At 37.8% G+C, this 16,319-nt stretch overlaps 1 protein-coding gene across 1 annotated transcript in view; it reads right to left on the bottom strand.

Moving 5' to 3' along the window:
- Nucleotides 1-16,319, bottom strand: part of COL25A1 (collagen type XXV alpha 1 chain) — a 286,790-nt gene that overhangs the window by 3,313 nt on the left and 267,158 nt on the right. Inside the window, exons 16-24 of the mRNA XM_062574954.1 lie at nucleotides 13,437-13,499; nucleotides 12,523-12,591; nucleotides 11,717-11,761; nucleotides 9,905-9,949; nucleotides 8,887-8,964; nucleotides 4,421-4,465; nucleotides 2,691-2,735; nucleotides 2,418-2,498; nucleotides 1,548-1,610 (exon numbers count right to left, since the gene is read on the bottom strand). Coding sequence (XP_062430938.1) covers nucleotides 1,548-1,610; nucleotides 2,418-2,498; nucleotides 2,691-2,735; nucleotides 4,421-4,465; nucleotides 8,887-8,964; nucleotides 9,905-9,949; nucleotides 11,717-11,761; nucleotides 12,523-12,591; nucleotides 13,437-13,499 — 534 coding nt within the window. The remainder of the gene's footprint in view (nucleotides 1-1,547; nucleotides 1,611-2,417; nucleotides 2,499-2,690; nucleotides 2,736-4,420; nucleotides 4,466-8,886; nucleotides 8,965-9,904; nucleotides 9,950-11,716; nucleotides 11,762-12,522; nucleotides 12,592-13,436; nucleotides 13,500-16,319) is intronic.

Below are 16,319 nucleotides of genomic sequence, written 5' to 3'. Positions count from 1 at the left end.
ACAGTACTGAGCAAAGATGCTTGAACCTTTTATATTTTGCGGCATGTGCTCTTTAACTGTGTCTGCACTAAATAAATACAGGGGCTGAAGAGGATGATGTGTGATTTTATTCCTCCTCAATACTGTCAAATGGAAAGATTCTAAACAATTCATGGTAGGGTTTGGCACATTCTCAGTATTGCCCTTCGTCTCTCCTTTTATTCAGTTTAGCCCACTTGTACCAAAAATTCTCTGAAGTCATTAAAAGTAGTAATCAGGTTGTTCAGCATTTAGTGCATGCATAATTCTGTGCTGGTTTCCTGAGCTTCGTCCAACAAATCCATGGCAGAGAATTTCCTGATGGTATTTAGACAGTTTAACATCCCCTCTTTACCTGGATTTTACCGCCAAAAAGGGTGTTATTGTAAACTCTGAGGTGGCAGCAGGGATGTCAAGCCAGTCCTCCAAACCTATGTACAGCCCCTCTGCTACACAAACTGCTGGTGATAACAATAGTGACAACAAAACAGGCTTTGCAACACAAGACAAAGAAGAATGTCTCTGCAATCTCCTGGAAAATGCAATGCTCCTTTTGAGTGAAAACAAGCTGAATGACTTCACATGCTGAAGAGGTAGCAGGCATGCTCTATGACCTGTGAGTGTAAAGATCAACATCCATTTTCATTTCAGAGAAGGAGACTCACAGACACTGCAGAGATCAGGGCATCTAGAGCGTCTTGCGATGACAGACAAACTTTAAATTTTCAGAACTGTGGTTCTAAATACCAAGTGCATGTCACCACAGACAAGACAGTTGTCTTTTCCTCTGAAGTTTCGTAACATACTGTGCTCAAATAATGTTACTCATCACCCATAAAACAAGAGTATTGTGTGGTGTTTCCTTTTTATGCTTTTACTGTGCTTTGAAGATCAGGAGAATATCTGACCCTGAAACACTTACAGATGTGTGTAGTCTTACAAATGGACAAGCACAGAATAATAACACATTTCCATAGGTGTAAACATTCCTTTAAAATTATACACAGGCAAAAATATCCGTGAGATCACAGCTTCTTCCCCTAATGATTTGAAATGATGCCCAAGGACACCAAGACATGGTTCTTGGGTCACATGTCATTATTCCTGACATGTCTGAAGTCAGCCTAGGCTGCTTCTCGTCAAACAGAGCGTTCAGATAGGTTGGTTTGATCAGTTTTATCCCTCTATTATATCTTGCAAAGCATTTATCTTTTCATTCATTACAGATTCAGAAGGCTTTGACTGAACTGAGCAGGACTTGTTGTTAATGATGGGAATTTGAATATGGAACAGAATGAAATCTTTAACATTTCTTAAACAGTATTTAGCTTGATGACCAGAATTCCTTACATTTTTAAAAGGTAAGGACTATACTTCTTGAAAGAGCAAAATATTTTGAAAGCACAAGTGTAGCAAACATCGAAGACAACAGGAAGGATCAGCTAAGACATGAAGTGTTCTTCAGAATTAAAAGCTGAAGAACCATTGCTGGACTAATGTATCCACTGCAACAGTACAGTGAGACTTACCGAAGGGCCCTGGACACCAGGCAAACCAATATCTCCTTTTTCACCTTTCATTCCATTGGCTCCCTACAAAAGCATTACAGAATATCAACCATAAAAAGTTTTAATCTTATTAATAGTAAAATTCAACATAGAAAGTACAATATTTATTAGTAAATAATTATCATTTTATGCAAAGAATGAATAAGCATGCATATAATAGAATTGAAAGCTTTTATTGTGGTGTGACTTTAATAATAGCTGTTAGCAAATGTAAAAGTATGCTTTTGTATTATCAGCTATCAATTAAAATTAATACTTTTATGAGTGGTTAAAATAGAGACAGATCTGGGGCATATTACTTATGAGAAGTCCTTAAGTTCAAACAGCTTTTCATGTATCTATTGTACTACGGATACATTTATGGATTTGTATTTTTACTGGCACATTTCATCTGTATATATATATGTATAGGAATAAGAATGCACCTCTTAGAAATATTTATGTATTTTCTCTCCCTCCTCAATCTAAGTCATCTGGAATTCCTGTCAGTGTTCAAAACATAGTTCATTTTCTTGAACTTTACCAAAACTATACTTGCCTAAGTTCTGCTTTACATCTATTACAAGAGACAAGCAAATCTGGTCAGCACGCTGACTAATCTCTTTCCAAAGCAGTAGTTTTGTTTGACCATAAGTAGAATGAAAAGTTCTGACAATCCTACACCTCCTCCTAGGTTAAATGCAGGACAATCCTAAAATTTTTCCCCAGAGCTTTCTGTCTCAGTTTCAGTTTATCAGCACTGTTGGAAATTACTGGCAGTGGAAGAGATTAAAAAAAAGAAAACAAAACGCCAAGCATTTAAGCTAAAATAAATTTATTTTTCATACTCACTGGCAAGCCAGGCAGCCCAATTCTTCCTTTTTCTCCAGGCATTCCAGGTTCACCTGTATCCCCTTTTGAGCCTTTAGGACCCTAAGATTTCATATATTTATCCAGCAATTAATATGTAGAAATGCAGCCATTATGCGACCACATATTATGCAGCAACACAATAATGATCATATGATTATGAAATCTATGCTGAACTTGGTCACAAAAATAATCTCCTGAAATAACTCACAGTTGCTCGTATGATCTGCACTAGGTCATTTAATTATAAAGTACCTGTTCCCCATCAACTCCTGGAGTTCCTGGGGATCCTGGTTCACCCTGAAAAAGATGAGATGAAATTGGATTATCACTCCTAATTGTCCCAGGTGTCAATGGAAGGGTGCAGTGCTAGATGAACTGAGTTCATCAGTAATGTCTCAGACTGGTAAATTAGCATAATTAACAACAAAACTGAAGAACACTACACCACAGAGAACATGAAATAGCATATGCAATACCTCTATGCAACATACTGAATAAATTGCCCAGTTGATTAGGCCAGTCCATAATCTTGGACTTAAGACATAATCTTATATAAATGCCAGTGAATGGCATGAGAATTAATAATAATAATAAAGAAGAAATCTGAGAAGGCTGGTGAAAAGACCCCAGTCCAGTGGAGACTTTGTCAATTACTGGAACGAATACAGAATCAGGGCCCTATATACATGTAAACATGGCAGAACCTTCATGTTTTCTTTTCCTGGCTAAAACTCACTCAGAGAAAGGGGTCTACAGTCACAAAAATAATGTCATTTGCACTGATTCCTGACTAGCATTCCCCAGGGGAACAGAAAATATTGATGGGTATGGACCATGATCTTGGTTGAATTCTGGTTTACATCATTACTTCTGAATAGGAACGCTCATCCATAAGGAGGAAAACCACCTCTGCAACACTCTAACTCCTCCTTGTTTTACAGCATACTCCAGGCTGCGGAAATGCTTTGTGCTGTGTAGATCCTAATGCAGAAATACATTTCTGTGCACTTAACTGCGTATTCCATTATCAATTTTCAAGTAGAAGGAAGAACTTAGTTTCTTAAAAGTTCTCAAAACAATTAACATCTATAATGTAATGTATTTCTTTATGATCTCAGGGATGAAGCCTAAAGTTCTAGTGTGGTTATTTAAGAAACATGTATTTACTCTTCAAAAAACCTGGAATCACTGAGGCAATTTCCTCCTTCCCAACACAGATTTGAGAGAAAGTATGATATATTAGTTTTAAGAAATAAGACTAACTAAACTTAACTACTGTAAAACCAATTTAAGGAGGGCCCACTACTTCAACACATTGCTTTTTAGCATAGGCAATTCCAGAACTTAAATTTTATAGACTAGTGCAGCATATGGTATCAGTTGCATCTGCGCAGGCTGCTCACTAGTCTGCACTAGTTAGCACCATGCCCTGCCCCTCCGGGGTTGATCTGGGGTTGCAGCCAGGCTCCTGCTCACATGTGTACGTTTTCACTTTTACTGAGGTTAGAACATACTATGCTTATTTGGGTGTGCACCACTGTAATGTAAAGCAACACTGCCATGCGCTCATGCTGTGGCCAGCAATGCCTTGTGTGCAGAGTTTTGTCTGCCTCATTCCTACCCAGCCAGAAGGGATGCACAGGAGGCTCTGGGCGGTTGCACAGCTACACTCCAGACATGCAGAGCATCCTTAGCAGCAGAAGATGAGAGCACAGCCTCTGAGCAGATATACAGGGAGATGTCTCCTCCCTGCATCAGTACCAATTCATTTTGCTGCTTCTCATCTGAGCATGCTGCATGTGGCAACTAAACAAAACCGCATCTTTCTCAGAAAGCACAGTTTGAAACATGTTGTATTCTGTAATATTACCAGTTAAATACGCTGTACAGGAGAGCTCCATGTATTTGTGTGCACATGTCAGTGAAAACTGCAGAAAATACCTCCACTCTTAAAACGTGACGAGTAAAATAAGTAAGATCACCTTTGACCCTTGCAGTCCTTGGGGTCCTGGTGGTCCTGGTGGACCCTAAACAGAAACACATAAATCTGTCAGTTTTAAGTAAATTCCTGCAGGACTTGCCATGGAAACACAGGCTGAATGTTAATATAACTATCTTAACAAACTGGGTTAGATCATGAACACAAGAGAAACTAACATCAGTTACAAACAACTTGTTAATTTATGGAAACTCTCAACAAACAGAAACACGCACAAAAAAGTTAAAATAATGCTTCAGTTCATATTTGATGATACGGTGCTGCCGTTCCCATTGATGAAATGGCAAAGCTCATCTTAATGGCAGACAGAGCACAATTCCCCTCAGCCACATTGGGTTAGCATTCATGTCCTGATCCAAGGCAATCCAAGGGCAGGAGAAATCTACTGACTGCAAAAAGGCTTCTACTGAGAGATGCTCAGTGCTTTGTGAAATTGCTATGAAACGGTTTACAACTATTTCATTCATTTCTATCTAAGGCTGAGGACACAGTATCACAGATCAAATTTTGGTCTGGATGGTGCACAGCTGGGGGCATTAAGAAAAAATTTTTTAATTCCTTCCATCCAAATAGTCAAAGCATTTCCAGAGATGGAAAATAGGTCTAATGGCAATCTTACAGAGAAGAACTGGGAACAACAACAACAACAAAACATTTTAATTATACTGCATCTGCAACAGAAGGCTGAACCTGCAAAATTATAAGCATCTCCTAGCTGGTTTCACTACTTTCAGAAATTATGTCTGATCTGCTGTAGCTACAACTCCCCCAAAATATTGACTGGAGTAAGGGCACTGGAACATTCAGTAGTCTGCATGTTCTTGGGAGACGTGCTGGAAAGTTTAAATTTATTTCTGAGATCTAATAAGATGGACCAAGAGAACTTCCCATACTTGTACTTTCTACTTAACTTTACTTATTTATAGTTAAGTGAAGTGGGCCTTTCTTAGAAAATAATTGGCATCTGGTCTTACAATTCCCAAATGAAGTTTCTTCCCAGACAATTTAAAAGAACTGAATTTCCATCCTGAAAATAAGGTTGGTAATAGAAAACTATTTGGTACTCAAATCTTGCTTCCTGTTTTTGCTGTACTCCCACATAAACACACAGATGGGAGCACAAAGCCAAAAGTCCAGGCCAGCAGTCTGGCTAGATGTTTATCTACAAAAAAATTGAGATCCTTATTTCCCTGGTCTCTCACATCAATTTATTCAAGGTTTGCCATTAGTTCAGCAGGAGCAGAACTGGGTGCATTGTTGAATGGCTTTCAACAACATATTCTCAGTTAAAAGAACACTGAGCAAATAAATATAACTGATGATGAACTGGGTCAACATCCAATGAAGATATATCTTGAGCTGGCAGAATTATGAACAAGCTACAACACAAGACAAGTTCCATGAAACACAGTAAGTCATGCAATAAGAGTTACCGTGACCGTTAGGGTGGTAATCCTCTGTTGGCAAAATGTATTAACAAGAGACACCGTTACCAGAATTGAACAAGAATATAAATTATTCTGCTTGTTACAGTTCTCATCACCACAAAACTTATGCTGCATCTGGGAGACACCAGGTCTCCAAAAAACAGAGTTAAAAACATTATTCTTAACTCTCAGTGCTGTGCTAGCTGCCTGGCTTCTTTGGGAATCAGGATTTTACATATATGAAAACTGTAGGTTCTCATAACATTTAGAAGATCAAGTAAGAGATGACTAAATAAGCAAGATAATGTATGTGTGCGTATATGTCTTGAAATGATTAAACAACTTGCCCTACATATTGCAATCTCTACTGGTTTTGCAGAGAGAATACAATTAAGAAATATAATTCTGAGATGTAACACTGAGAATCATATGATATACTATGATGTACTAAAACATTAAGTTTTAATCTGAAACTGCTGCTCCACAAAACATGCTATGTTTGGAAAGAGAAAAGATATATTTTCATTGTATGAAGAGGCAAAGTAGCTAGACCTGCCATTATTTTTTGCTGAAAAAGATATTACAAGCATTAAAGCTTGATAGCTTTTGAAGAAAGATATTACAAGTGAAAAGGTGTTTAGAAATAATTAAAATACTTGTCTATTTTTAAACAGAGTAAAATCCCCAAATCCTACTGTTTGCACATTGATTGTGAAGAGTCTACTGGCATATACAGAACAAGAAGTAATTAGCTTTTGTAATTGTTTTTCTAAAAAAAAAAACAAGTTTGCAAATCTTCTGTTTTTAGCTTTAAAAAGAGTTTTTTTATTTGCCAGTGCAGCAATATATATTCTATTTTCACAAAACTGAAATCAGCTCAGTAGAAAAGTACTGTAAAAAATCGTCTCCACAGATGGCTTTAATATTCTCAGGTCTTGTATTTTAGCATATATATGGATGCATATCAAAAATTCTAAAAATAGTGAAAAATATAGCATACCTAGATAAAAAGAACTTAAATTAACCATTGCAAATTAGAGTTTGCATGTTCACACTGATGATTTTCAGCAGTATATTGTGATTTTAACATCTAAAGAATCTGATCCTGTAATTCCTACAAAATTTAAACTTCTGTAGCTACTGCCTTTTATCTCAGGGAATTCTGCAGAATAGGCCTGAAGAGAGATTTAGATACAGAGATGCATTTTGTGAAAGCCACATAAACCCAGTAGGGGTCTTGCTTGAACTGCGACAATAATTTAAAGATCACAGTTTTCACTGCTGATGGACTAAGATGTCTTACTCTCCACTGACATATGAAGAGGCACAAAGCAGAGTGACTGTAAATTGTTCTGAAGCTCCTAGGCTGCTTGATGATTTATTACTAAATTCCAAAAGAATGCAGACAGACGGCCTGGATCCTGTGAACTCTTGTCAACTTCTTAAATCAGCAGACCAACTTCTGAGATGTGCTGAGCACTGAGAGTTCTCATTAACTTCTACAGGAGAGCTGCAAATTCCAGAGCCTCTGAGAATTTGGCACCAGGAGGCTTAGGAATGGGTACTTGCCATGAAAAAGGACTGAGCTGGAGTTGGCAAGCACACTGTCGACTGATCCTATATAATCTTACTTACATTGTCCTTGCACAGCCATTCCCATTGATATCAATTATTTGTTGCCCTAGATCAGAAGGTGATGACATTTGAAACGATTTACAATGGGATAAGGGTCTCCTAATCTGTTTCAATCACTGCAGTAGGCTTTAGTCCCCTATTAAGAGTTCTCTATATGCCACAGCTTTTCTGACAAGCTGTTACACAGCACTTGGGAGTAACACTGATGCCAGTGTTAAAAGCAGGAAAGAATACAGGAAGTATGGGGGCTAAAACCCCTAGTAAACCTGTGCTGGGTAATATGCAACATTAATTTCAGGCTACGTTAGGCATTTAACTCAGAGAGCGATTTAAAAAGTTGAAAACTGGGTGTTTGAATTCCCTTAAGAGTAAACTTGGTGAACAGGTATAATGCAGAGCCTCAGAGCCTGCCCATGTAGACTCCCCACACACACCATTCAGGTTCACAATGGAAAAGTGGGCTTAGCCTTAACCACAACATACAGGCTTTTACATTTTAATAAAAGCAGTGAGCAATTTTATTTTTGGGAATGTCTTGAAAAACAAATGACTGGCCAGACATCTGTGCACTTCCACTGAGGAAATGTGGAAAAAAAATCCTAAGAGCTTTAGTGAGAAAATGATCAGTGGCATACTGGGCCAAAGTCTGTCTTTAGTTGCACATATGCAAACCCATTCACTTTGGTGGTGTTATACTGTATAAAAGTTTGCATCCGAGTATACCGCAATGTAAATCACCTTGACTGCAATGACATATGTGTTACATTGGCGCTTTGCTTTCATGTGAACACTAACTCATTCTTTTTGTAACCTCACTTTAATCCTCCACACTTTTCTGCACACAAGTCAAAATTAGTTTTCTGGAAATGAGTAAGTGGGAAGACTAGTGCTCAGTCTATTTAATATACTCAAGTTGCTGACTGAATCCGCATCTTGCTAATGGAATCATGTGACCTGGCTTCCTGATCTCAAATATTCTGCTCTTTGCATTTTAGGAGGAGGAGGAGGAAAACGAGGAAAAAAAGGAATGTCAATATTATACTACCTAAACTGAAAAGCAGACACTTCTGCTGAAGCTATGTATGTGGTTTATTACATGAATTCAGCAGTAAGCACCAGAGCCAGCAATGAATCAGCCCTATCCTCATTAGATGATGTCAGTACACTCCAGGGGAAATGAAAATTCACTCAGCTAAATTTTATCAGGAAAACAGTTTGTCTAACACCAAACAGCAACCTGGTTTCCAAAAATAGGACAATATTTCTCATTAATAAGCTCAGCAAATCTTTGTGCTTCCACAGCTTATGCAAAAGAGAAATACAATGACGTCAGACTGCTTTTTCCCAGACCAGACAAAGCCATTCTAGTCTCGTTATGTTCACGTACCTGCAGAGCTTCGTGGATATTGCCATTATAATCAATTATCTCCGTTGCACCTTGATCACCCTTCTGTCCAGGTGGCCCCTGTAATATATTCCCCCGTAATAACGTTTTTGAGACAACAGTCAAAGATTACCCTAAATGACTGTTCTATACTTGTCCAATGTACTCCACATTGGTTTGAGGGGATTTTCTGAGCTTCTGAATTCTCAGATGTTAGTTCTAGTTTTTGATTTGTGCCCCCCACACAGGTGAAAACCAAAAGGACATGAATAGCTTTCATTCACATTTGATTGCTCTCATTAGATGGCTTGGTAAATCCATGTGCCTTACTTGTTTCCTTCTCATTTCACCATTAGCAGAAGAAGGGCTTTCAAAAGGAATAAGTTCCATACAATGAATTAAAAGAAGTGTTGATCCAAGTCCTCCTTCCTGACGCAGCTCAGATTGCTAGTAAAAAGCCTGCCTGAACACAGTTACTGCAACGGTATTTTCTCTATGCTTCCCGTGACTTAGCATTGAAAGGATTGCTTTCTGACACTTATCTACTCACATATGCTTTGACTTGATTGTGCTGTCTTCAAATTTTATGACATTTACAATGTATTACTACAAACTGCAAAACTTAGCATGAAACTGAAGATTGTTTTATGAGAAAACAGTTTATTTTAAAGATAGGCATAAACAAGTTGCAGCAAAGTGAATTGTGCTGCAATAGGCAAAACAGATCTATGAAACCACTGTGATTAATACTTAAGCAGTTCCAATACTCTAGTTTCATAATGGCTGTGAGCAACATCAGAACATCTGGCAAGCAGCATCCTGCCCATAAACCGTGAACAGAAGACAACTTCAAATAATAGCAAGGACCGCTATTGATATTAAATGCCAGCTAGCAACATTTTCCACCAGTTAAGTGTCTAATTTCACTAGTTTAACTGGACTTGCTGCTACAATTTCAATACATAGTGTGAACTGAATGTAAGAGTACAAAACAAAGAGCTGAAATGAGAATTAGACTTACCCGTGGACCTACAGATCCTGTGTCACCTTTTCCACCTGTTTCACCCTATATAAAAAGGATATTTGAAAACAGATAAGCAATCTGACAGTATATTAGGTAGTTGTTTCATTTTAAATATGCTTGTCTTAAATAACCCAGTTTAAAGAGCCTCTTATCTTCTCATTAACAGAATGTAGATCTTAATGACAAGAGAAATTCCTTCAAAATCTTTGTAGTGGCAGAGTTGACAGTGATATGTTTGGTTCTCTGTAAATTGTTACTGAGTGCTGTACTGGGCTGGAATGAGAAATACCAAAGAATTCCCCAGAAGACAGATTACAAATTAAGTAATTTACATAATTTCCCTTTATTCTTAATTGGCAACATTACCAAAAGTTTCAAGGAAAAGTTAGAGAAATCAAATCAGTTAATAGTCTTAAGTCTGAAATCACTCAACAGCCTTTTCAAACTGTTTCAAAATGCGTAAACTTTTCTTTCTGTGATTCTGACTCTACTAAGTTTCCGAACTTCATTGCTCTGAGTCTACAAACACTACATTTCTTTCAGCATTAAAGACTTTTTTCACTCCTTTACTGCAGTAGACTTAAAATCTTTACCATCTTGCTCTCAGCTTTTTCTTCCTGGCTATTAGCAATATGATTCAAGAAGTGGAGGGAATTTCAACTATACTTATGTTTGCATTCATATCCCAGCATCCAGTGACTACCATTCATTTCACTTCTGAGTGAAACATTTGGTACAAATTGCAAGAGAATGTTTAATTCCGCTGGTGGTAATAGAAAACACAGAAAATATAAAAGGTTTTCATGGAGGTAATGAAAGAATATGGAAAGGAGACTGATGGCAGAACATAGTCAAACCGGTAATCAAACTGGTACCATCTATCTTTTTTTCAGTGTTGCCATGGCAGCAAGAGGTGTACATGGCATTGGAGATGCTCAAAATTGAAGTTCCTAACTACTAGCCTGATGGCAGAACATAGTCAAACTGGTAATCAAACTGGTACCATCTATCTTTTTTTTCAGTGTTGCTGTGGCAGCAAGAGGTGTACATGGCACTGGAGATGCTCAAAAATGAAGTTCCTAACTACTAGGCTGACTTATGCACGTAAACCTCCTGAAAAATTGTGTGCCTTTTTTGATGCAAAGGGAATCTTTTTGGAAAGTTCGGCTACCAAGACACTCATTTACTCTTTTGGTTTCTCTGTTTTGTTAATCTACTCATCAGCTCCCTCGCTTTCCAACATTGCTTTCTGGTGGGAGTGAATGAAGTGAAGGGGCACTTAAGGGACCAGATAGCTACCACACCTTGGTAGTCTTTTAAGCAGCTAAAATTGTAACACATCCTACAAGCCTTGCCTTTGTAGGACTCACTTGCCAGTATCTCTCAACCTGCAGTCCTGGAGTACTGCTGATTCCTAACAGATCAAAGGGTGAATCCAAAAAAATATGGCAAAAACCAATTAAATCTCAACAGGAGCTGATTCCTGACACTTTGGTGGATTAACCTGTATCAGCTGCCTGCCAAAAAAAATAAGTGGCATGAGAAAAACCAAAGCAAACAGAAAGGAGTAATTGTTACAACAGACAGAAAAACTACAATGATGGTGTTTAAAGTATACAAGATTTGATTCTAATAGCTGAAGTTGAAAGTCCGAATGTTCTGTTCATACATAAAACTGCATCTGTTGTCTGCAGATCTGTTACAGTGTATTTTTAAGAAAAGTGAAGTTCCTTTGAGATGTCTCAAATTACTTATCCTAGATAGCGTTGTGTTAGCTACTCCAGCAAAGACAATTTTATTACTACTGACCTTTGACCCTTTCGGGCCTCTAGATCCAGGTTCACCTGTTCTCCCCTGTTTGAAGGAAGATGGAAGATGGACAAGAGAGACATGATAGAGGAATGAGAGTGCAGAGAAAAAGAAATTAGTAATGACTGACTACCGTATGGATCAGCAGAAACACTTCATTTCACATGATCAAGGTCACAAATCTGTAAGGGCATTGAATTTAGTAACACCTAGAGTAACATATCCCTTCATATCAGCATGCAAAGGCCACAGATTCCACCCTTCAAAAGGAAAAGTAGTACTAGTATTAGTAAATAGTAGGTATCATGAACACTGATTTACAGGAATGACCCAAGTTCATTCCATAGCTCCTGAGAAATTACAAATAAGCAATAAATAAGATAGTTAAACATCCTAAGATAAGGACATTAAAGTGTTACAAAGGTTTTTCCCACAAGCTCAGATGAGTAAGAAACTAACTGGCTGAGGGTTTTCAGGATGTATTAGGAAAGGAAAACTTGATGGTAGCTACATAGTGAAAAACATCAAGAAAACATTAAAATATGGTTACAATGATATCTCTCTCTTATAGAATTAGAAAACAGCATGCAAAATGGATTTTCTCTGCATTCAACTTGGGAGCTGCAATGGTCAAAGAGTTCAGACTTTGATGCTGAAAGTTGTCTTACGGACTAAATTGGAATATTTGACTGTTTTTTTTCATTTAAAAGCTCACTCACCAAGTTTCTGTTCTGTTCTCCAGCAGAAAAAGATGTGTTCATAGATTTAAAACTAAGAAAACATTTCCAGTGTAAAATCAGACTGACCTTTGGTCCAGGAACTCCAGGTTCACCTCGCTCACCCTTTCCAGGAGGGCCTGGATCCCCTTTGTCACCCTGTTGCAGCAGATGCAAAATATAATCAAATACTGCCCTGTCTTCAGTACATGACCATGGCGAAAAAAATCAAATCCTCAAAAGAAAACATTTTCAAGCTCATCTAGAACTTGTAATGGGTTGAAGAGGTTTATCCTGAGTAAACAGACTCTTCCTGAAGACAAAAGCAGATGTGCTTTAAAGTAGAAATGGGAATTATGAAGAATTTTTCTCTTTATTCTGAAAAAAATGGAATAAAAATTCCCAAACTGTGAGACCTACTTCAGGCTATTTTTGGACTCATAATATTCTAACTTTGCCACATAGTGGCTTAAAAAAGAAAAAAAAAGTCCTAGAAAGCAAAAGAAAACCCCCAATTCACATTTAATGAACCTATATTTTCAAAGTAACGTGTGGCATCAGAGTTCTAATATCTGCACACTGTCCCGTGCCCTTTTTAAACAAGATTATGAAAATACAGTTTCTTCAGACAACCATGGTCTGCTTCTTCAACAAATGATTTTTGAGATGCTGACATTAACAAAAGTAACCAATGAACTTAAACAAGTCACAAATGGATACAGCATCAGTGATCGATCACATTTTTTGAGGGCATCACTACAAAGAAAAATGCTTGATAGTCCATGAACTATGACTTTTCACATTTCCAAGCACTACATTTTACCGTGAACTCTAGACTCTCCGGAGCATTTACAGAAATGGATTCTGAGAAATACCTTATTTATTTCTGGATAAAAGATTCTTACACCATTAATACAGACACAATCTTTGTTACATACTAAGCAAGTTGAATTTGACTTTGGCTCTAAGGGCTTTGTAATAAAGTGTCGGCGAAATAATGTTACCTTTGTTCCTGGTAGCCCTGGTAACCCTGGTTCTCCTTGTGGACCAATGAAACCTGGTTCGCCCTTTAAAAGTATAATACAAGAGGATGTTAGATTATTTATTTAGCAGTAGGTAATTATACATGTTTATTTTGGATAGTGTTTTCCCTGGATTGCCCGCAGCTCACCAGCTGTGATGCAACAGTTATACAGACATCTTTTTCATCACGGGTAATTTTCATCAGCATAAATTCTTATAGCAAGCCATCACACAGCATATGAAATGCAAATGAAATAAAAGGCATCAAACGTTGTTTTTATTAGGTTAAGGACTGTTAATATGCAACCTAGATTATAGTATAATTCACCAAATGAATATCAAAGCAAGACTGAAGCAGAAGGGGAGTTCTGAGTGATTCCTAAATTAAAAAAGAACAGTCCATTTTGGCTATGTGTTATGATGCAGTTTATATTGCGGCACATAAACAGATTAGCAGATGGGGTGAGGGTATTTGAAAATGATGACAAAAGGAGGCAGCAGACAGTGCTGTTTCAGTGTGCTTTCATGGAAGATATTTAGCTACGTCACCCCAAAAAGTAGATCAAAAGTGAAATGCCACTCCCATGAGACTCCCAGCACCATGGCACTCTCCCAGCTCATTCTGACAGTAAATTTCTTCACTTCCCTGCACCCAGACAACTTCTCTGGCCCGTGAATGGCTGGGAAAGAGGTACAGCTTTTCTTATTCCCTCTCTGCTCTACCCTCTTCCTGCCCATTAATTTGTACAAATGTAAAAGACAAACAGCATAAATTAAGCTGAGTTATGGCACAGCATCATTAGGCAGGGGAGTAATGACACTTTTTTGTTTTTAATCTATCTCCACAGCTGAATGGAGGACAATAAGCCATATTTTTTTTCCTTCATAAACTTTCCTGAACAACATTTCCTGCTTTGTAATCTTACATTTTTCACGTAAATTAGAATCAAGATTTACCCACAGGGCATCATAAATTTAAAAATCAGTAATACAACCAAATTAACACAGATTTATTTACAAGCCTTTTAACAATACCCCTGAACTTACTAATGACTAAAAAATCCCCATCAAATGCCTCCTTAAAATGCTAGAAAGGCAGATATGTCATAATCCTATACTGACATAATTACTGACAGCATATGCAGAGAGAGAACATAAGCAGTTGGATAACACTCCATTCAACAAGTCACCCGCACAGAAATACAGGTACGGTGTATTAGAAACTAGAAAGTGTTCTTGTGTATTTATCTGGGATCTCATCAACAGTTCAAAGCAAGGAAGATCTTTAGCAAACCAGCTAAAATAGTGGTAACTAGAGGAATCTTTCCTGTGGTTATGAGGAGGGCCACAGCAAGTTCAGAGTTCAACAGTTTAGCCAACCAAAGCATAAAATAAAACTTAGTAGTAAGTTTTCCCACATGAAGGTCTAGCTGGCCATGATTCAGAAATGTGATGTAGTAACACACCATGCAAAAGAGACAGAGGAATACATTAAGAGAAATATGTCACACACAAGTATGTTTCTTACTGCCATTAGAAAATAACCCTGTGGTTTATGTGAGTGCACGTCAGCAAGAGTAATGTAAAGCTATCATAGAGCTATACATTTTCAAGCCAGTAAGTGACGAATAGTGCAGTTCAATCATTTATTTTAGAATGAGAGAGTAGCCAACAGCCCCAAATTGTTTTAACGCAAAGGTACTAGGGCTAACTTCTTGCACAGCTAATTATGACTTCTGTTAAATGAAACACGCAGTGACTACACAGTTCAATCTTTTCAGTGGTAAGGTTTAGAAGTGTTAATCAGAGGGTGATGCCCAGCTTCTGGATCAGATTCTGGTATTTTATTCAACATTATACCAGCTAGTTACTGCAAGATGAGTTTTGGGGAATTAAAAAAAGAAGTCTCAGCCTCCTCTCCAGAGAGACAAGGAAAAGCTGCTTTGCAACAGCTAGTGGAATGGATAACAGAGGAGGCTGGTAGCTTAATCAGAATAAGCAGAGTGCAGCTCTTCTATGAAACAAAGCTTGAAAACAATAGCAAACGTGGGGAGGAATAACTCATGTATCAGTACAGACCAGGAGCTGACTGGCCCAGTAGCACCTCTGCTGAGGGAGATCTGGGGTTATGATGGATGCCAAGCTGAACATGATCCAACACATGTTCTTATCACAAAAAATAAAACAAAATAAAATAAAAAATAAAAATAAAACCTGCAGGAGTTAAGATTTGGCTACATTAAGAGGCACGTGAAATATCCCTCTACCTACTGCCAGTGAGGCTAAGTAGCTTAAAAGACAGATCTGATTTGCCACCTGAACTAAGTCTTAAAGAAAAAATTTTCTTAGATTATTTGAATGCCAGCACTATCATCTGTAAGATTTGAAATCTTTTGAGTAAAACCACAGCATAATACATTAACTGAAAACAGTCATTAAGTTTACTTCTGCACCATTCCCAGTCAGGTAACAACTACAGCAGGTCGGTCTGCGCAGTTGCTGTCTCCATTCCTCAGAAGAGGAACATCTGCAGCAGAAGCAAAGCCCATTCAGCCTGCCTACTGAATCCTGCAACTGCATCCTGCAGATACTGCCAACTTCTGGCTTTACGTTATCCTTGCTGCTGCTCAGTAACAAGAACATAAATGAGTTTCTATCAAGATTAGCACTACCAATGACGCGTAAAATGTAATGAAAACAAAGTTTCTTCTCAGTAAGGCATGCTGATGTCTCTGTAATGCAGGGGCAAGGGAGAAACCATTTCAATTAGTCTTTCACACAAACACAATGCCAGAGTCACAGAGCAATGGAGTTAGAAAACCAAGGACTAAGGGTTTTCAGTTTATGTTTTAAATGCACGGCAA

Source organism: Rhea pennata, chromosome 4 (assembly GCF_028389875.1).
Source record: "Rhea pennata isolate bPtePen1 chromosome 4, bPtePen1.pri, whole genome shotgun sequence".
NCBI lineage: Eukaryota > Metazoa > Chordata > Aves > Rheiformes > Rheidae > Rhea > Rhea pennata.
The sequence above is the reverse complement of the archived record's forward strand: the minus strand, read 5'-3'. Positions and strand labels throughout refer to the sequence as shown.